The sequence below is a fragment of the Gopherus flavomarginatus genome, chromosome 2, assembly GCF_025201925.1.
Source record: "Gopherus flavomarginatus isolate rGopFla2 chromosome 2, rGopFla2.mat.asm, whole genome shotgun sequence".
Classification (NCBI taxonomy): domain Eukaryota; kingdom Metazoa; phylum Chordata; order Testudines; family Testudinidae; genus Gopherus; species Gopherus flavomarginatus.
Window position 1 is genome coordinate 111,894,437 of NC_066618.1, and position 22,864 is coordinate 111,917,300.

The 22,864-nt window shown below is 41.0% G+C and overlaps 1 protein-coding gene across 11 annotated transcripts in view; it reads left to right on the forward strand.

Moving 5' to 3' along the window:
- FHOD3 (formin homology 2 domain containing 3) overlaps nucleotides 1-22,864 on the forward strand; it is a 657,808-nt gene that overhangs the window by 392,408 nt on the left and 242,536 nt on the right. For all 11 annotated transcript variants that reach the window (XM_050937644.1, XM_050937645.1, XM_050937647.1 and 8 more), the window contains exon 6: nucleotides 5,759-5,853. In XM_050937644.1, the coding sequence (XP_050793601.1) occupies nucleotides 5,759-5,853 (95 nt within the window). The remainder of the gene's footprint in view (nucleotides 1-5,758; nucleotides 5,854-22,864) is intronic.

Below are 22,864 nucleotides of genomic sequence, written 5' to 3' on the forward strand. Positions count from 1 at the left end.
CTAACACTGATGCTTTAGACATCTTTTTAAATTACTCTTGACCTTTCTTTTGTATGAATTATGCCAATAATATCCTATAGTACAGCATGCAGCATTGGGCATAGAACATGGTTATAAACAAAATTTTCTGAAACTTCCATAGGTCCAGTTGAAGAACCTTATAGATTATTTAGCAGTAAATTGTCTGCTCTAAGCAAATATCATCCCAGAGATGAGCTTCGCTCCTTTGCAGTGAGGGAATATGAGCCAGGAATTCTGAGGTAGATACTGTACTTACTGCCAAGTAACCTACTGGTATTTCATCATGGGATATTGTTGGCACTTAGGATAATAATATTAGGGACCTAACAAAAACCCTGCATAGAGAGATAAATATTTTCCAAAGATATAATAGACCAGGATACATTGCTTCCCATATGGGATTATAGCCTATATCTTTTCAGTATCTCCATATACTTCATATATTAAGGTGCTTTTGCTAGATAAGAGATTTCATGTGTTTCTGGGAGACGTTATAATAGTCTTCAACAGAGCTGATGACTCAAGAGTGGGCTATGTAATAATTATTTATAGTATACCAAATTGAATGCAAGGTAGCTATAATCTGATTGGCCATTCTTTGCTTATATAAGATAAGGTAAAGCTTTAGCCAGATGGAAAGCAGTTTTCTCATAAAATCCGAGTATGCAGTACTCTAACGAGTATGTACTCTAACAAGAACAGAATTTGGCTAATTGTTCAGAAAATAAATGTGAATGATAAAATAATATAACTTCTACTTATATGACATTCAGGGGATGTACAAAATGATCGTAAGGAATCAGAAAAAAAAGTAAAGCAGGAAAAGTAATTAACAGGACGTGTAATACAAAGGATCCCCACTACGCTTAAACTTACACCCTGCAATTTATTTTTTCTGCCATCCCCTCCTTCTGCACTGGTGGTGAATAATTTTTTGCAAATCTCTGAATGCCAGATTGGTGCAATTTCTGTGACACTTACACCTATTTTATTACTAATATAGTTTAATTCGACATATAACTTAAACTACTACCACTGTGTATGACATCCCCATTGAATTTGGCCCAGGAACTTCCATCAGAGTTGAACCCACTTTGACAAGGTCTGACTTTGGCCCATCATTCTTATTTAGGAAAAAAAACTATGCATAGTCATTAGATATATTGCACCATAACTCTGGCATGATAAACTGTGTTTTGACTTGAGGAAGCAGGGATAAAATAGCAATTGTCCTGACTCCAATGCTGGTATTTTAACTAGGTTGTTACTGTGGTGCAAAGTAGATAGAAAAATAAGGCTGCAGTCCAGAGAGGTTTAAAGCTGCTGAACGCTACAGGTTGGAAACAGCCTTGACAAGTTTGAAATTATAGGTAGGTAAATATAAGACTTCTACTAAACCAGTTAGAAGGGTGAGGTTTTTGTGCGAATTTTTTCCTCATTAGTCCAATTAACCCTTCTTATATGTAGTTCAAAAAAGTCTCAGTGCCAATACTGGCAAGTTTTTTGGGAGATTTTTTTTCAAGCCTCTGATTCCTTAGAAATCTATGAAATTCCTGGCTGGTCCATCCTTTTCTGATATAAGCCTAACCTAGGAAATCCAGCGATATTCCACCTTAAAATAACCCTGGGTAAATTCACAAACTATGTTTAAATAAGATTAAGAGTTTGACTTAAACCATCAAAAGCAAAGGAATTTCAAATTAAGCCTGCTCATCTTAACCCCCCGCCTTCCTGCCTGCCTCTCATTGCTCAATAGCATGCTTTCCTTGTTGATGCATTTCCAAAGTAGAATTCCAGTTAGTACAGAAATTGGATTAAATAGCTTGCACTTGTTGCCAGTTTGGTTAGAGGAATGTACAGATGGAGAGATTAGATGTAATGAACCAAATGCAGCCCCAAAGTAAATTCATTGACTTAATAGTTCCCTTCTCAAATTAGCCTGTATCCATAGGGTAAAATCATGTTCTTCCTCGATGTGGCCATGTGTGGGGAGGTAGCGAAGCCAGGCTGTGAACAATGGCAGAATGGGGCCAGGTGGTAATGGGTCATTGGTGGTGCCACCTTCAGTGATACCTATTAGCTTGAAAAGGCACCACACATACCCTAGGGGTCACCAGAGTGGGATGTGGGAGTCACCTCCTGCCCCCTATTAGCTGTGCCACTAATGTAGGGGAGTTATGGGGAATTTCAGCCATTCTGGCCTGGGGTTTCAGCCATTCAGTGGACCATAAGCCGCTGTGCCAACATAGGGCAAAGTGCCTCAGAGTATCTGAGGGGGACACATACTGCTCTAGACAAGGAGCACCTTGTGCCCAGTCTGCCAGCTGTGTTATATGCAAGGGCAGACTCAATCCTCATTAGAGCCATGAAGTGTCAACAGGTGCATTAACTTGGTTCCCAGGCTAGTGTTCACGACAGCCTCCACTCTGCTCCATTCTTTTCAGGTGTTCTCTTTTCCCTCAGCACACCCATGCAACACAAGTAGCATTTAGCTTTGGAAATGGACCTTGTACAGTCCTGGGGGAGTGTGTGTGGATTGTTTTTAAAATAGGAATTCCGTGTTTCTTTTTCAATGGAACTCAATCTGAGGACAAAAAGATCTTTAAGGCACTATCAATGTACATGAATCTAAGAGATCAGTTAAGGGTATAAAGTTGCTGTGTATTTTAGGTGCTCATCCTATAGAAAGTAGATTTCCCCTCTCCCGCCCCCCACCTTCCTTAAGTCTCGCTTTTGTTCCTGTGACTAGAGACAGGAAATAACATGTTATTCAGCAAGTAAACTATGAAACTCCATTCCAGGGACTGTCAGCAACTGATAACTTGATGTGTGATAGATAATTATTGTAGACGTGACTTCTGTGCAGGCGCCTGGCACCAGCAAAAACTTATCTTTTGTGTAAACTGCTCGATGACATTCTGTACAATATTCTTCATCTTGTAATACTTTTGTCAGTATTTGCCAGTTGTTTAAATTGCAACATAATGTCTAGTAGATTTTCTTTCATGTGTTTAGAATTTTCCACCAAGATCCCAAAGACCTGTCCTGTAACTGTAACAGATAATATCAGTCTTGGGGCAATGTCTGATAATGTGCACACACACACACAAAGGTTTTGCAGTAGCAGATGAAAATTGTCAGGAATCATGTTGCTCCTACTTTCTAGGGTGCCTGCTAATGTGCCCAATGTTGTTATGCACAGTCATATTTTAAAAGCTGGGACGTAATGTACCCCAGATCTTACGTAGGCATCCAGTCTATCTTGAACACAAATAGGAAAGTTGTTCTGTTGGAAAATTGTGCGTGTTTTTGTTTTAAAGGCAGACTTTCTCCTGTCTTTCATTTATTTCTTATTAATTTGGAAAGTATGTGCCAGGAATAAATTTTGTTACACATTTGTTTCAGATTCAAATTAAATCCCTTCACCCCTAACCAAAGAATTCACTACAAAGGAATGGTTTGGTGATTTTATCGTGGTTTGATCTCACCTTGATCTATGGCCACATCTTTTTGTTCTGAAAAGAAGCAAATATAGGAATTATGACCTTTATTTGATTATTGAGGGATATCAGTGTTCCCCTCTTTCAAAAAACTGTCAGCAAATGCTGAAAATGAGCCCTTTTATCCAGTCAGTGCAATTTTAATCATTCTTTACTAACTGGCTATATCTTGGTAATGGGGAGTTATCTTAAGTTTTCAAAATGTATTGACTTTTTTTTTTTTTAGTCTTTTGTGTAAACCAGTTAAAACAAACCAATGGGTGAGCTTTACTAGAAACACAAACATTAGTTAGATTCTTAACTCCTATTGATTTTCAGTGACAGTTAAGTACCTGGTTGCATTTGTGCCTGTGGGGGAATCTCCCCTCAAATAATGTAGTTAGTAGAATAGTAGCATGTATGGCTATATGTACATTTATTATCATTTATGTATACATTTGTGTTGCATTATTGCTCAGAGGTCTCAATCAGGGATCAGGGCTTCATAGTGGTAGAAACTGTACACATACAACAAAAAAGACACCAGAGAACTTAAAATCTAAAGCTTGGAAACACAACAGATAGAGAAAAACAAATATGGTGGTGGGAGGGAACAAATCTAAGGAACAGAGAAATGATCATATTTGGCATAATAAGCCTCCTTATCAAGAATCATGGTATGCCCACTGCCTATCCAGTACAGTTGTGTGAACAGTGGTCTCAGTTTGGAAAAATCGTACAGACTTATCATAAAAGAAACAAACTACTACCAAAGGATGTCATGATTCCTGCTATTCTTGTTAGTGGCACCGTGGTCTAGAGAACGTAGGATAGGTACGGTAATTAGGAATCTGAACTCTAATCCAGTTTTACTACTGATATGTTATGTGGCCTTCGGCATTTGCTTCTCTGTATCAGTTTGCCCCTTTGAAAAAAGGGTATAAGTACACATTTTTACCTACCTCAGTTATGATGAATAATTAGTTAATAGGCCAGATTCATGCTTCCTGGCAAAGGGATGTAAGCATTGCGTTTCTCTGTGTTAACAAAGCTGGCTGGGCCAAATGGGTAACTCACCTGATGGACAATGCCACCCACTTTTGAGGTGGGTTATGGATCATTCCCCACACAACCAGCAGAGACAGGTTCGGCTGATGGGGTCCAGTATAGAACATATAGTGAAACTAGCCAGTGCTTGAAAAGCATTTGGAAGATGCATAGTATAATTATTATTTTCTCTGTAAATAATTCCCTGCACTATTTTTTTGATATTTCTTTATTGCAAAAATTCTCCATTAATAACTCTTGGGTCATCTTTAATACTATTGAGTTATTCTTACTACAAACTGTGGTGAAGGTGCTACTTTAACATGTTCCTTTTGGGCTCAAGTGTGCATGAGTCTCCTATTATAAAGTAAAAGATTCAGAGAAGAAAGCTTTGAGTTTTGCTTATCCATTCTTCACTAATCCCAGCAGTTGATAATCTGTATGAAAAATCTCTCTTTCCTTATCGCTTAGCAAAGAATTAATAGCTATGTGCTGTAGCATAGTCTCATGTTAGCAATATCTCATGAGTTTTGCAAAGTATAGTATCATATTTTACAAACACTATGTGAAATGTTATCATAAAGCTTGTTTTGTGATGTTTTCTTCTTCTTGTCATTTGTTTCCTTGATAACACTCAAATTTCAGTGATTCACAAGGATGTCTTTGTGAAATAGCAACATTCTACTGTACTAACTTACATTAACTGCATGCTGGAATTGTGAATTGCTGAAATTTGGCAAACAGAATGGCTAGCCTAATCAAAGATTATTTTAATCCACAAAAATAGATTCAAAATCTAAAACTTCAGTACACTACATAGTACTTCCAAACATGAATAGACTCATTGGATCACAGTAACGAAGTGTAGCTCATTGAAAATAATAGAACTATTCATGGTAGTCAGCGCTTTGCCGGGTAGCAAGTGTTTCCAAACCTGGGCCAATACGGCGCAGAATCATTCAGGCAAGGGCTGATGACTCTAATCTGCCCTCAGTGATATTATTACAAATCTGCAGTAACTCCAAATGCAGTTAATGAAGTTACTTCAAATTAATACCAGTCTAATCTAGAACAGGATCTAGCCTTGTGTCTTTTGTCAATAAAGTTTTTGTCAGTATGAACCTATGTAATGTAATGATAGTAAATATCAGGATTTTAATAAATACTCACCAGGTCTGATTGTCCTTTCTTTGTCTTTTTATTTACTTTAGCTTTGGGACAGATTATGCTGTATGTAGATGGGATGAATGGAGTAATAAATCATAATGAAACCATCCAGTGGCTGTACACTCTCATTGGGTCAAAGGTAAGAAGATCTCCAGATTACCTGCTTTATACATCTTAAGTGTTCTTTAAATATTTTTTTTCTATTTTGCGTGCATGAATTGTCAGGGGGAGAAGGTGTTGGAATTCCAGTAAGAAATTGAAGTATTGATTGCTTGGGATCAACTCATATAGTTTTGTAAATTAAGACTAGAAGGATACAATAGTTTTGCGCAGAGAATTTAGTTTGGCAGCATTCAAAAAGCAAAATAACTTATCAGCAGACTCTGGAGCCTGGCATCTTAGCTCTTTCCTATATATAGTTCTGTCAGTTATAGTAATAGCATTTGTTATAATAATAGTGTTGGTTCTTATATTTTAACTTTAGACTGAGATCATCCTGTCCTGTGGTAAAATATACAGCATTCATTGTGTATAATTCAGTCCATTGTTCAGCATCCAATTAGAGTGCCCAATTTTCATAGACTTGTAAATATTAAGGTCAGAGGAACCATTCTGATCATATAAACTGATCTCCTGCATAATCCAAGCCATAGTTTTTACCCAGTAATTCCTGTGCCCAGCCAAATAACTTGTGGTTAAATTAGAACAATCCTTTATAAAGACATCCACTCCCAATTTAAAGATTCCTAATTTAATCCACTCCTAATTTAATTTCTAAATGAAAGCATCTACAGCCCAAACTGGAGCAGTTTAGAGAATGCAGACATCAATCCTGCTACCATGCACTTGTGAAGCAAGAATTCTACCACTCAGGCTAATTCTGCCACTTATCTAATATTGCTGTCAGTCAAGTCCATAGGACTTTTACCCTCATCTAAACTTGAAGTTAGATCAGGCCCATATTGTACATAGTGCCTACATGTACGGAGAGGCAATCAAAAAACATGATTACTGCAAGGGTATATAATTGGTAACCTGTTTCAGGGCCTGATCCAAAATCCATTGAAGTCAATTGGAGTCTTTCCTTTGACCAGGGCCAGCTCCAGGCCACAGCACGCCAAGCGCGTGCTTGGGGCGGCACGCCGCAGGGGGCGCTCTGCCAGTTGCTGGGAGGGTGGCAGGCGGCTCTGGTGGAGCTGCCGCAGGCGTGGCTGTGGACGGTCCGCTGCTTCTGCGGCTCCAGTGGACCTCCTGCAGACACGCCTGCGGCAGCTCCACCAGAGCCGCGGGACCATCGGACCCTCCGCAGAAACACCTGCGGCAGCTCCACCAGAGCCGCGGGACCAGCTGACGTCCACAGAAACGCCTGCAGGAGGTCCACCAGAGCCGCGGGATGGGCGAGCGGCAGAGCGGCCCCCGCGGCGTGCCGCCGTGCTTGAGGTGGCGAAATTGCTAGAGCCGGCCCTGCCTTTGACCTCAATGGATTTTGGATTAGGGTCTAAGATACTAAGTAAATATCTGTTTAGAATTCCAGTGTAGGCTGGACTGTTATTCCTTTCCTGGTATTTCATGATAGTGGTAAATACCATATTTTTTCAAAGGACAGTATGTCTTTGTATTGCTTCGATTTGTGCAGCCAGTAAATTTGACCATGAGAAGAACTTTTTTTTTTCTGGCATAATGTTGAGCTTGCCAGGTGGTATGTGGAAATATCTCTCCTTATATGTACGGTCCAACCAAATTCACAGCCATGGAAAACATGTCACGGACCATGAAATCTGGTCCCTCCCTGAAATCTGGTCTTTTGTATGCTTTTACCCTATACTATACAGATTTCATGGGGGAGACTAGTGTTTCTTAAATTGGGGGTCCTGACCCAAAAGGGAATTGCAGAGAGGTTGCAAGGTTATTATTTTTGGGCAGGGTTGCAGGGGTCGCAGTATTGCCACCTTTACTGATGTGCTGCTGTCTTCAGAGCTGGGTGGCTGGAGAGCGGCGGCTGTTGGCCGGGTGCCCAGCTCTGAAGGCAGTGACCTGCCAGCACCAGCACAGAAGTAAGGGTGGCAATACCATACTATGCCATCCTTACTTCTGCGTTGCTGCTGGCGGCAGTTCTGCCTTCAGAACTGGGCTCTTGGCCAGCAGCTACCGCTCTCCAGCTGCTCAGCTCTGAAGGCAGTGCCACCACCTGCAGCAGCGCAGAAGTAAGCGTAGCAATACCACAACCCCACTACAATAACCTTGCCACCCCCCCCACAACTCCTTTTCAGGTCAGGACCTCTACAATTACAACACCATGACATTTCAGATTTAAATACCTGAAATCATGAAATTTACAGTTTTGTAAATCCTATAACCATGAAATTGGCCAAAGTGGACTGTGAATTTGGTAGGGCCCTACTCATATGAGCATGAGCCCTTTGCTGTAGCTTATCCTGTTTGCACAACCTGGCTGTGAAAAGCCACCAGTGGAGAATATGATCAGTTTAGTCTCATAACAAAAGATGCATAATGGGTTAAATTCTGTCTCTGCCTCTGTATCTGCAGAGGTTCCCCTGACCTGGAGCCAGTGCAGTTCCGCTGAATAGAGAGGGCAGAACAGGTGGAAGGGTTGCTTACGGATATTGCTGCTTGCATAGGCCCTTACCCAGCTCCTGTTATAGTCAATGGAAAGATTCAAGTTTACAGTGCAGAGCCTTGCATTATAGAAACTCCCTGTATGGGAGTTCAAGGAGTGGGTGGAGAATAGGCAGGACCTAAAAGGAATGTGAAATGGGCCAAAAAATCTACTACTCCCCCCTAAAGCAGAGGGTGCTGTGTAAGAGCCACACAGGCTACTTCTGCCCCTGTTATTTTGACCTGCTCAGAGCAAGACTAACTGCCACAATGCTTGGAATGGTGTCAGTGACCTCTATGCACTAGGGCTCCCAAAAGTTGCTAACACTTCATGGAGCTGAACCAGTGTTAGCAGTGGTGGGAAATTTAGGGAAATTCTCTGGAGATGATGGGACCATAGAGAACGGGTTTTCTTTCCTTATTTCCATACATACGTTTGTGTAACCTAAAAAAGAGCATAGAAGTCTTGAGTCCCAGAGGCCCCTGTAACTACTCCTTCCAAAGCAGGGAATTCATTGCTACAATAGATTGAGTCAAAAACTGGGACTGGATTACTATAAATGCTGGATCATCTTTGGATGACTAATAGTATTGGTAGATATGAAAAGTAAGATAATGATGAGGGTAATTAATCTCAAGTGTCATGAGCATCTTGTTGGGTAGAAGATTAGGAAGGAATTTTTTTCCCCATGTAGATCATTTCACAGTTGGCTGGGTGCATAACCAGGCAGCTTGCCTTCTTGGAACATCAAATACTAAACACTGCCAGAGAGAGGATGGAAGTATAGATGTAGAGATGGCTTAGTGGGTATGGATTCTAGTTTCCTATGAAACATATACAAGAAAAAAAGCAAGCAAGAAAAAGAAATGTTAAGACATTGAGTATGCTAATCCTCTCATTCTACCACGACGTGGGGGACACCTTAGCGTTACTTTACAGATCTGAAATGAAGTGTGTTGATTGTCTTTACCAAAGCACTGAAACACTCCAGTCTTTAAGCTCCTCTTCTCCCCCATCGTCAGCCAAAATGCTTATATCCATATCTTGGCTCAGTGCCTGAGACTGGGGAATGCAGGCAATGTGCTTTGAATAGTTTGGTTTCAGGTAGCATCAAAGTTATTTTTTTCATTATTATTTAACTGTCTTGGAAGAGATCTAAGTCCCTGTCTGTGTGCCAAAAGTTAATCGAAGGTATGACAAGCTCACAAGCAGAATGTGTGGTGTGACAGCTGCTTTATGCACTTAAATGTGGATTTGGCTCTTCATGAAAAATGAATCTGTGGAATTTGCAACATACCTACAGTCTAATTTACAGTCCAGCTAAACTACTTCTTTTTCTGCAACAAAGGGAAAATTGTTTTAACATATCAGCGGGTAGCAATCGATTTCTCGGGGATCGATATATCGCGTCTCTTTTAGACACGATATATCGATCCCCGAACGCGCTGCTGTCGACTGCGGAACTCCACCAACCCGAACGGCGGTAGCGGAGTCGACAGGGGGAGCCGCGAACATCGATCCCGCGCCGTGAGGACGGTAAGTAATTCGATCTAAGATACTTCGACTTCAGCTACATTATTCACGTAGCTGAAGTTGTGTATCTTAGATCGATCCCCTCCCCTAGTGTAGACCAGCCCTTAGACACAAAACATATGAGTAAGAGTGTGAGAACTGGGTGCTCAAATAGCACTTCTTTTTGATGATCAATGCAAAATTTGAGCTTAGCAATGTACTTCTTACATGTTCATTTTTAAGGGACGGGATAGCATGGCATTGCTCAAAGTGTTTATTATACAAACATGATTGTATAATAATCACTAAAATCATAGCACTTACATAGGCCTTGATTCAGCAGTCTCTCCCTCCCACCCCCATATTTAGCTAAGCACTCGACCATGAGTTTAACGGTTGATAAATGGTTATGTTCCATTGGGCTCAATGGAACTTAAGTACATACCTAAAGTTAACCATGTTTTTTAGGCTAGGGCTGGACTTACGAGCATATGTAAAAGCTTTGCTGAGTTGGGCCACAGTGCTTCTCGAGCTGTTTAGACAGGTGTGTAGATATCAATAAAAGTTTCAACCACCCTAATTTTTTAACGTAATTAAAAGATTAAAAACAGAGATAAAAATAGCCATTATATATGTCTATTTTAAAAAATCTTTCTAAATCTCTTTTGGCTCTCAGGTAAAAGGGATGAAGGGTTTGGTGGGAATAGGGGGAGAGGAAGGCTAAAACTGAAACCTAAGCTTTTAGAGTGAAAAGCTAGCTTTTCCAACCTTTCCTGTCAATTTCACCTTTTCATCATTTTTCTCACATTTATTCTTACAAATCTCATCAGAACCGGCCTAAATACAAGAGTAAATTTGGAATCTTAACTAGAGAGCCATGTTAAGTAACAAAGGAGAAGATTTTCAAAGCATGAAGAACAAGTAGGCTCCAAACTCTCGTAGACTTTCAATTGATTTTTGAAAATTTCCATCCTTAGTGATTAAATTTTCTGGTAATTCTCAGATCCATGACAGCACTCCAATACTCTCCATGTATCTTTGGGGAAAATATCTCCCTCTGTGTAGAAATGAAAGGAAAACGCCTTTTTGTACATATCAGCGAGGGTATGTGTGAATGCTGGAAGGTTTTTGCTTCTAACAGGCATTTTCTATAGAGCAGGCTTCACTCAGGACAAGTTGCAATGGTAAAACAAGGCTAACAAATCACAGGGCTACAAATAATTATTCTAAGTTAAAAAAAAAAGAAAAAAGAAAGCTTTAAAGGGATTGTGTAGTTTTATTTAACCCCTTTTTTTTTGAAGCAATTTCACTCACGTTATCCAGGAAGAACTGATTGCTTTTGTTATGCGAAACCATTTCCCTTGGATGTCACTGACTACAAACAATACCAAGTTAATATAATGGCATTATGAGTCATTGTACCTAGTTGTTTACACTTTAATGATGATGTGACATGTTGCATCACTGTACCCTCAGTAATATATTTCTTGGACCAACTTCTGTTGGTGAGAGAGACAAGCTATTGAGCTTACATAGAGCCCTTCTTGTCTCTCGAATATCCTGGAACCAACATGGCTACAAAACTGCATGCGCCCTAGAACAGAGAGTCTCAACCTTTTTTCCATCACAGACCCCTAAACATTTTCAAATGGAGGTGTGGACCTCTTTGGAAACCTGTGTATATAGTTGAATTCTGTTCAGTCAGTTTCCATCTAAGTCTTTCGTGGACCCTTTAGACATAGTCTGCAGACGACAAGTTGAGAACCACTGACAGATAATGCACTTCCCTGAATAGCATGTATCTTTTAGTAATGCAGTCTGCAAATACCCAACCTCATGTACATTTCAGTAACCAGAGAAACAGTTCTGTAAAACTACAAACACTGCATCAGAATTTGTTAGTCTTCCTTCATAGTTGAGTAGCTATCCGAATTTAAAATGTTTTTCAGGTCTCTCTCAGTCAACCACAGAAGTGGCATACCTTTTCCAGTGAGGTTAGGCTTGGAATACACAAATTAAGATGGAGCTTTAATAGCCATAACACCACCACCATTTTAACATGTATATAATACCTTCCATCCTAGAAGTACCTCATCAACTATATACATATGCCATTGTCACTGAAACGAAGCTACCTAAACAACGGAGAACAGCAGTTCGCTAGCACACAGCATGATGAATGACATGGGTAGAGAGGATGAGTTCTCAATGGACAATGGGACAAAACCCTGTTCTTGTGAAAAGAACCATGACATTTTCAACATGTATGCAGAGTATACAGCACCTTCATATTTAAGGCCTTGTCCAAAAGACCCACCACATACTGAAGTGCAGAGTATTTAATTCATTTTCTCTGGAAGAATAATGATGAGTGTTATTTTTGGTGTTCTAGCTTGAGTGGAGCCACTGTGAGTCATTTTATCTGGGCTAGGAGGCTTGGTCCCAACCGCTGTGTAGCCATACTACAAGGGACTGTTCTGGCAGCTGGGGATCACTGTAGAGTAAAGCAACGTTCCAGACTTTCCCTCTTTCCCTTGGTCACATCCTCTGTGCCAGTGCTTATGAGGGGAATAGTATAGAGCCACTACTCTGGCTCTGCACCATCCCCTATATCAGGTAGCCACATAAGCTAGCTTCTAGTGCCTGTACACTTCTGGAATGATGGAAAGGGGTTGTAGCAGGGCCGAGGATGTGGTTCATTATTTTTATCATAATGCTGATGTTAACCTGATTTAAACCTCTGGTAGTCATTAAAAAACATACAAAACCAATGTTATACCAGAGTTAGTCGTGAAAGTGTGTTTCAGTAGACTCCAATCAGCGCTGCCCCCAAAATTACTTTGTTTACAACAATTCTACAATTTTAAAATAAAATTAAAAAGCCTAAAAATTAACATATCTCTCCTTGTGCTAGAATGCAAAACCTTAATTCCAACATGTATAAATATTGTTGCAAATCTCTGTGAAATCACACTGTACCACTGTCCCCACATTTCAGCCATCTCTATCTCTTGTTGCTGAGGTAAGAATTTAAGGTTTTGCATCATAGTTCAGGTTACGTGCAGGTTGGCTGTGAAGGGATCTGGGGTGTATGTTGGAGATGGAAGTGGAAACATTTCCCTTAACTTGATATTCATTTATTTTAAGGTTTGGGATATGTACTGAAGTAATTTTAAATATTTGCAATGATTTTTTTTATCTTTTGAAATAAATATATGTACATATAAACTTACATATATACCTGTACAACATACAGATGTATATTTACTCTAAATTACTGAAGGAAAGGTTTCAAGGGTAGAGGTCATTGCCTACATATCTACTGTAGCCACATTTCAGAATGAAACTTCTAATAGTGGAGTACCGGTTTTATTCAGATACTCTACCCTCACTGTGTTCACAGAGCACTAGGATAAGCCCTTGATCTTTTGAAAAATCTCTTATGAAGTGTGGGTTGCTCTGCAAACCCACTAATCTCTACCACTGACCTTAGAATTTATGCATTAAACAGCATTGTGTTCCCAAAACTGTAGAGCACTTTCATTTTTTTTCTTTCCTGTCTGAGTGCCACTGATTAGAGTAATTTTTTTTTCTATTTGATGATCCAGGCTGCTGTAATTCCCCCCAGCAGACCTGAAAACCCTTTCTGGCATTGTTTTCAGTGGAAAGTAATCCATTTTTAAAGTGATCTGGGTAGCCTCAGAAGACCAAGTGGAATGCTAGGTCTAGGTTGATATAGGAAGATTGAGTAAAGATTTATATCTCACATATTGTTTTAATTTGTTTTTCCAGTTTGCATCTGTCTGCGTCCAGTATTGTAGGGACAATGCTGAATCTTAGCTCTCTGGCTTTCCCTCAGCCTTGTATGAATCTTTTGCTTCATATTTGTTAGTAGGCAGAATTGTTTTGTATTCTGAAGAGGCACCGTGTCTACAAAGTACCAGAAAGATCTTGGGCCACATAGGGATTCTGAGAACTGTGTTACTGACTTTTAAATAGAAACTCACATGAACATAAGGTAAATATATCTCACTCCTCACTAGGGACCAAATCCAAAGTCCATTGAAGTTAATGGACTCAGTGGGCTTTGGATAATGCCCTAAGTAGTGATCATTTGGGCTCTAGTTCTAAAATGTGGGAGGCATGTAGGATTAGTGGTTAGAGAAGAGGTCAAACAGTCAAGTCTTTGGAGTTCCGTCCTTGCCCTCCTTCTGACTAAAGTTAAACACTTTCTTAACTGCTTTGCTGAACACAGATTGACTTCAGCACGTGCTCAAGGTTTTGCTGAACTGGGACCTTAATTTCTCTGTGCTATAGCTGATCCTTTGTGTAAAAGAGTCTAATAATACTTTCCTAGGTACTTCCCAGGAAAAGTGTAAAGATTAATTCTTAAAATTATTCTTTGGTGACTTAACACAAGTGCTAGCATAGTAACTTGTCACTGGAGCTGGTTGGAAAAACTTGGACAGAACCATTTTATGTCAAGATTGAAACACAGCATGAAATCATGTTCATTTTGTCAACATTTCATTTTGGAGGGGACAAAACTGCAAAAATAGGGTTAACAGTACAGAAATATGGACCATTTCAACATTTTCAGAACAAAAATTTTTTTTGTTTGTTTTTAATTAGTGTAAAATGGAGGAAAAAAGTGATTTTTTTTAAAAAAAAGTCTCGATTGATCCAAAACAAAGTTTTTGGATAATTTTCTTTCAGGGAGAATTTTGAATTTTTAGGTTTCATTCCAGTTTGAAACAAAGCCAGATATTGAAATCTTCATTAAATGGAGTTTCCACATTCCATACAACCTTCTTGTCACTAAGGTGGCAGTTTGGTTTCTAATCCTCCATTTCTGCCTGGTATATCCAACAGCTGTTATATATCCTTGGGGCTGTTTGCCTATGAACTACCTCACAGGAAATGGCTGTTGATTCTGCCAGTGAGCCACATCTCAGTGTCCTTACTCGCTTATCGCTCAGTTCCTGCTCAGGCCATTTCTCACTGGCATCAATAAAAGAAGTGAATCAGGGACTTAGGATTTAGTTCTATGCCTTATTATGCTGACTTGTGTCATAGCCTTGAAATGTACTGACAGTAGAACTTGTGCTTGGCCTATTTTCCTTTCTTGAAGAGGTGCTCATAGACACCTATATAAACATACACAGAAACTGATTTATGACTATTATCTATCTATCTAAATCTAGATAGATAGATAGTAAATAGTTCATATTAATGGAGAAAAGAATATATAAGGATAGGATTAGGACAAAAAATTAATTCTCTTTCAAAATGCATGCAAGCATAGGCGCCGACTTACTCAGAGCCCGGGGGGTGTTTGACCACCACTCTACCACAGACCCTGCCCCCAGTCCATCCCTAACTCCAAACCCCCACCCTGCCCCGCTGCTACCCGTCCCTGCCCTGGCCCAGGCCCTGCCCTCACACCACTCCTTCCTCCAAACCCCCACCCCTGCCTGCCTCTTCCCACCCCCTTCCAGCCCTTGCTCCTCCTCCTCCTCCTCCCTCCTCCCCAGCAGAACATCTGATCCTGGCGGGTGGGAAACTCTGCAAGGGAGGGAGAGGAGTTGATCAGTGGGGCGACTGATGGGGCGGGAGGCACTGAGGAGAGAGAGAGGCACTGATCAGTGGGGCTGCCAGTGGGTGCTATTTTTTTTTCCGTGGGTGCTCCAGCCCCAAAGAACTCATGAAGTCAGCGCATATGCATGAAAGCCCAAGAAGGTAATAAAATAAATTTCCACTGGTGTTCCTGCAGTGCAGCTGTCTCAGGGTGTTCTTAAAAATGAGACATACTTGCATCTCAAGTGCTTTCATGGTTAAATATTTCTTACTGCACAGTAAATGTACAGTTGTGTATGGCCAGTCCTGAGTTAACACCGTCTATCAGTTGAATTACACATATTCTATGAGTGAGTGAAATATATACAGAAGCCTGCTCAATTAGTGGTCATCAAAGGAACATACATAGTGCACTACATGTGAGCTGTCATTTACAGGATCATCACATGATAATGTGTTTTATCCTTATTTGCTAATGTGGCTGAAATTACTGATGGGTGTGAAGGAGACAAATAAGGTAAACAAGGTTGGCAGATGTCAGAACAGTAGATTTTCTTCTCTATGTTTCTTAATATTTGTATCAAATCTTAGACATGCACTCATTTTGTTTTAGACTGTGTACCCTTTGGGGAAGGGACCATGGGGCAGGTTGTGATAACGCTTACATGACAATAACACCAAGAAATTTGTTTGACTCTAATAGAGTTACTCAGAATTTATATCAGACTAAGATCAGAATCTATCTGGCCTCACACCCTCTATATACAATACAATACAGCACTCAATACAATGCAATAATATTTAATAAAGTTTAATTTTGATGGGGCAGAAAACATAAAATATACCATATACGTTACATACAAATGGAAATTAAAGCCCTGATTATTATGATTGTTTCCTTCTCTGTTTGTGGAGTGTATGTCCAGCAGTTGGTATATATCCGTAGCACTGTATGTGCCTGTGAACTGTTCAGTAGGGTCCTGTTGCTGCCCTCAGCAGAAGTGTATGTTGCTCTTGCTACTACATAATAGGGGAGAGGAGCAGGACTGCCAAAGCTGCAGGAAAGGCCAAAGCTGAAGGGTCAGAAATTATATTGTGCCTCCAAGAGACACAGCACAGAACTTGTAGCTCAGAGGGAAGGTGTCTCAAGTAGTTTCACGCCTGCTGGATTCTGGACTTATGCAGGGCCAGGCATGGTACTCAAAATAAATTAGGCAGCTCTGAGAGCTGCTCTAATTTACTTAAACAACAAGGAGTCCGATGGTACCTTAAAGACTAAAAGATGTATTTGGGCCTAAGCTTTCGTAGGTAAAAAAACTCACTTCTTCAGATGCAGTGAGGTTTTTTACCCATGAAGGCTTAGGCCCAAATAAATCTAATTTACTTCACACACTCATGCTCCCCCCGAGGTTGCTAATAAGCTGCTCTGCAGCCTGCAACAACTGAGGGCTTCTCTGTGTAACTTTAGTGCCCTCTTGGCCAAGATGGAGTCTCCTCTGCAGGCAGCTGTGGCCAAGAGAAGGCGCGCGCAGGAATGCAGCAGGAAAAATCCCTTCCACCCCAGGGGCACCTGTTCCAACCCCTCCAGAGTGAACACACCCACCCACAGGAAAAGTACAATGGATATAACAAGGGAAATATTTATTTACAGAGGGATGAGAGGAGAAAAACAACAAGGAGCAATATGGGGGAGCAGTAGAACAGGGCTGCATCCAAACCAAGGCCCCACGCGCCCAGTGGTAGCACAGTCTGAAAGGGCAGACACTGAGCGACGTGTCTGCACACAGAGTTCAGGAGTCCTGAGCAAAGTTCCAGTCCAGGGTGCTCCGTGGGTGCTCCTGATCGTCTTCGGCGCCAGTGAACTTTCCCCAACAAAGCCTTCCGGTGCCCTCCTCTGCCGCTCTCTGCAAAGCCACACAGAGCGACTTAACTAGCTACAGCCTCCCTCCTTGTTCCCAATGCAGAGTCACAAGCCCCAGTGCTCACAGCCCCATGCAGCTCTGGGCAGCCATGATACTGGGTCCAGCTCCGGCCTGTGCTTCTCAGGCAATTCCTCCCTGGCACAGGGATCCTCCTGGTTCCTGTCCTGGGGTGTCCCTGATCGTCTGCCCTGGTCTTCCCAGGCCTCAGGCAGGTTCTCTGCTGCTTCACTTTGTGAGGGCCTGCGGGCTACAGCCCTTCTCTTTCTCCAGCTCCACAGCCACCCCCTGGAGTTTCCCTCCTTTTTTTCACTGCTCCCCCTCCCTCCTTAGGAAAAAGATTTAAAGGGGTCATGCTCTCTAAACCCCACAGGGGTTACATCTACATGGTGACGTAATACACACTTCCAGGGTGTGGCTTCTAAAGCACACTAACATGTTGTGCATTAATTGGTCAGTATAGATACTGCTGATACAAACTAAAGGAAGTGCACTAGGGAACTGTTAGTGCGCAACAGCCGAGTGTACACAGACCAATTAATGCACAACATATTCATCTGCTTTAGAAATGACACCTCCATAGTGTTCATTGTTGCACTGTGTAAACAAGCTCTGAGAATCTCTGTAGCCGATGCAGGCTATGAGGATTTTTCTCTGTCCTCTGGCCAGGACCCTGACATGTTCTCCTACACCAGGCCTTGCAAAGGGGTCTCACATCTGTCTTCCTAAGTTACTGTATTGGGTGAATCCTCCCCCAGGACTTTTAAACCTCTCTCTGGCCCCTCTGCTTGGCATAAGGGGTTCGGAGCAAGGGTGAGACTCTCACTCAAAGTCCTAAAAGCAATACTACAACTTACCCAGTCCACACTCTGTATACCAGATACTCAACTGCTGTAAATAGGTGCAGCTCCTTTGACTTCATTGGAATGATGGCCATTTACACCAGACTCCAACCTAATAGGTAGTTTGGTATACATTTAGCTATCTAACTTCTGTGAAAAACAAAATGTTTATGTGCGGTATGAACACAATCATGTTACCTGAATTTTTCATTTCCTGACTTTTAAGGGCCCAAGCCAATGCCTATTGAGGTCAGTGGAAAGCTTCTTATAGTACTTGGCATCAGGCCCTAAATTTGTAACTCTAATTTTGCATAAGCATAGTTTATTTTGAACATATTGATTTAGTACTTTGAAGATAAAGGTCAGGCTGCTGGAATAAGATTGAAATTGAATAGCCAGTCAGGGTAGAACACATGATGCGTTCACATTGGTCTGTGCCATCTTTCAGGTAGGAAGCTAGCTGCTTACTGAACCAATTATAGTTTACTTTTGGTCAATGCAAAGTAGAGTGCATTGTAATAGTCTGGGGTTGAGCTGACAAATGTGTAGATCACTGCAGCTAAGCCTGTTGCATTCGGAACTGTGAACTCCATATTCTGTACAAATAGAACGACAAGTAGTAGGAATAGATATTTAAGGAAAATAAGTTCAGTTTTAGAAATTAATGTACTCAGAATTTATCTTTGTTAATGAAATATATACCTCTCTATATATCATGAGTATCTCATTACCTTGAGATCATAGATCAGATTAGCAGTTTATTGAAAATCTAGTGGAAATTACATTTTAATTGACACATGGCATGACTTTTAACTGCCACTAGCATAGCAGGGGTTCACTTCTAACCTTTCATTCTGAATAATCAAATCTTAAATATAACATGAAAACATTCTGTTAGGAATGAATGCAACATGGACAAATACTTAGTCCTGCCATGAGTGCAGGGGACTGGACAAGATGACCTCTCGAGGTCCCTTCCAGTCCTATGATTCTATGAAATAATTGCCAAAAATGGTCTATATGTTGTATGAGAAAAAAACAGGAAGAATGAAACAAAAGCGCCAAAAGCAAATGAATATTACATGAGTAAGAAAATGGTAATAGAAAAGAAATCAACATAAGATGAATGGCAGCTGTCATAGTTACCCCAGTATGCATATTCCTTGTAGCAAGTTGGTTCTGCAAAAAGGATTCCTAGCAATGTGTTTCCTAATAGAGATGCAGTGCCATAGGCTTGCCTAGAAGGGGTCATATTTGTCCATATCATCACAGTACCAGAACAAAGAAAGGGAACCAACTTGTCTTTATTGCACGCTTATAACTATTAAGTCTTCTGGCAAGATACATGTTTGGAGATTCTCTTGCTGTGAAACTAATTGTTTGGGAAAAAAAATTGCAAATTTTCAACCAAAATTTTGACACAGTGCACTAGATGAAAAAGAATGGAGCAACAAGCCAATGTTGCTTTCAGGGTGAAAAGCAAATTACAATAATCCAAGTTTACAATGCAGAACATAAAATGCAAGGTATATGCTTCCATAAGATATTTCAGTACATCTGAACTTGGAAATCAGCTTGGCCGATATAAAACATTCTCTCCATTCTTCTGTCATTTTGTAAAATAATTTAGGAGATGCGAAAGTCCACTAATAACAACAATACCTACCATTTGTATAGCACTTTTCATCTTTAGATCTCAAAGCACTTTACAAAGGAAGTCAGTCTCGCTATCACCATTTTGCATGCACTTTATAGCAGTGCTTCTCAAAGCTGGTCCGCCGCTTGTGCAGGGAAAGCCTCTGGCAGTCCAGGGTGGTTTATTTACCTGCGGTGTCCACAGGTTCGGCCAATCGCGGCTCCCACAGGCTGTGGTTCACTGCTCCAGGCCAATGGGGGTGGCGGGAAGCTGCGGCCAGCACATCCCTCAGCCCGCGCTGCTTCCCGCAGCCCCCATTGACCTGGAGTGGCGAACCGTGGCCAGTGGGAGCCACGATCGGCCGAACCTGCGGATGCAGCAGGTAAACAAACCAGCCTGGACCCTCAGGGGCGTTCCCTGCACAAGCGGCTCCTGACTTTGAGAAGCACTGCTTTAGAGGATTGAAATGGTCTTAGCCATAAATGAGGAATTTGTTATATTGTATTCGGAGGAACTATTTCTAAACTAAAATATATTCTCTCTAAGTTTGTTTTGTTCACTCACACAGTTTTCTGACATTAACACCACTTCCACTGTTGCAGAAATAGGATGTGAATCATAAAGGAGAAGACTACTTATTTGCACACAGTTACATAGTGTTTGGGCATAAGCCCAGTCAGTCTGCTGTGGAGTCACTAATCAATTCCTCTCCTGTCCCCTGAGTCTTATCCTTGATGACCAACAGTTTGTACCGCCAAACTTGACAGCTTCTGGTGTTGAAAGAAGAACGATAGGGGAGCACATGAGTAGATTCTCAGTCATTTTCAGACTGAGACAGTCTAGTGCATTGTCAAATATGGTTATAGTTAAGTCCAGCTGCTACACCAATCAGTGGGACAATTTATTCTAGTTTATACAGTTATACTCATCATCTGGGGATTAGATGGGCAATGAAAAGCAAAGGCTTGTTGATTTTTGTCTAGGCTCATGTCAGTAATAAATGTACCATGTACTTCTGTCTTTTTATCCCCTATTCCTCCGACCTCACATGCTCCATTCCTACAAGTCACTGTTTAAGCCCAGATTATTATTTCTTTTCCATGGACAATTAGTATATTAATTCTATGGAATGAGAGACCTTGAATGGCTAAAAGAAATGGGTTTTTGTTTTCTGCTGCTTTATGTGTCATAGGAGAAAAGTGCATAGGGTAAATTAAAAAAAAAACCTTGAATGAGTAAACTTCCAGAAAGTGCTAAGTCCAGATACTTCGGCAATCCAGTATTTGACCAATTAAAGAAATTCCACTTTCCCTTTTCCCCACAATGGTGAGCCAGTATAAAAAAACAAATCAGTTTGTCTCTGACTTTGCTTCCAGAAACCCTAAAGCAGTGGACTCCAACCTTTTCGTCTGGCGGGCGCCAAACGAAGGACCATGGCGGCAGTGGAGCATGTGCTGAAATGCTGCCGAATTTCTGTGGCATTTCGGCGACGCCGCCTCTCGATGACGTCGCTTGTCTGCAGCAAGCGACGTCATCAAGAGGCGTCGCTGCTGAAATGCCACAGAAATTTGGTAGCATTTCAGCGCATGCTCCACCACCAGCCAGGATGCACAGGCACTGCGTTGGAGACCTCTGCCCTAAAGCATAATCATGTATTCTGAGGGTTTTGCCTGGTCTGCCAGCAGAGATGACAGGTGTGACTGCTGGGATGAGTCATGAAATCTGCAGGAAGCAAGGAGTTCGTTAACCTTCACATTCCTTGCTGTGTGTCTAATGTTTTGGTTCTCTATGGCTGTTACAAGGCACTATGGTTAATTTTTTCATATTCATTGATATTTGAATCATGTTGATAATCTCTGCTTTTGTTAACAATGCTTTGGAGAGTCAGGTTTGCCCCATATATTTAACATAAAATACATTAAAAGAGTGAGACAGACTAATTTAAGAATTTGATAGGATGTGGCCAAGGTGTTTTTTCTAATCACTACATTTTTCTCATTGTTTATAATTACCTGTTGGCAACTGAAAACTCACCTTTGTTCTTAGGCTGTTTTTCTCTCCACCACACACTGGCACCTGTTTGTTTGTTCGTTAGGACTGATTTATTTTATCTTTAAGGAAAGCAGTTGTTTTGCAGAAATATAGATAAAGAATTCTGAGTTTGCCAAGAGATTTTAGGTAAAAAAACATCAGTAAAAATCAAATTTTGGATATAAGACCTAATAAAACTTAATACCATCTTAGTGGATTTGTCTATCGAAGGATCTTAAAGCTCTCTATAAGTATGAATGAATGGAGTGCTGTTCTTGTCCAGAAGAGTGAGCTGTAACTGAGAAGACTGTTACATGGAACAGATGGACATAACCAGCCTCACAAATAAGGGCCATAATCTTATTTTTACCTTATTTTCCTCAAGTCATTAGCTCAACATGTGGCATCAGGTGTGAACAGTTGAATCCCAGTTTAAACCAATTATGTATTATGAATATTGCACTATTCATAGCATTCCCCGGCACTGGATGGCTTACTTATGCTGCAGGTGAAATGTGCCAAAAAAGTATCATTCTGGGATTCCCTCACTGCATAGGGTAGCTTCCTGTGGCTTTTGCAGTCAGCAGATTGTCCCATAGGGAGTGAGAGGAAGTACCAGTTTGGTGGAGAAAAGGGGGGCAGGATTGCAAGGGGGGGAAGGGTAGAATTAACCCATACCAGAACTCTAGCTGCCAGTGTGGCCTTTTTAATTTTAGTTCTCTATTAGAACATCTAGTTTCTAGGAAGTCCCATTCTGCTGGAGCTGTAATAGCTCCAAAGGAAAGTAAAATAAAAATTTGGAAACCTTGAGAAATGGAGTTATCACCCCCCCACACACACACACACACACACCCCACATACACCCCAGATGCTCCCAAGGGTTCTCTCTCCCTCCCATTTATTTTTGCTAACAGTTTCTTAGAAGCACTGTAGTAAATGGCGTGGATATACTGAGGGAACAGCCGAGCAAATATCAAGCCACAGCAGACCAGCATGTATCTTTTGCCCCCAAGAAG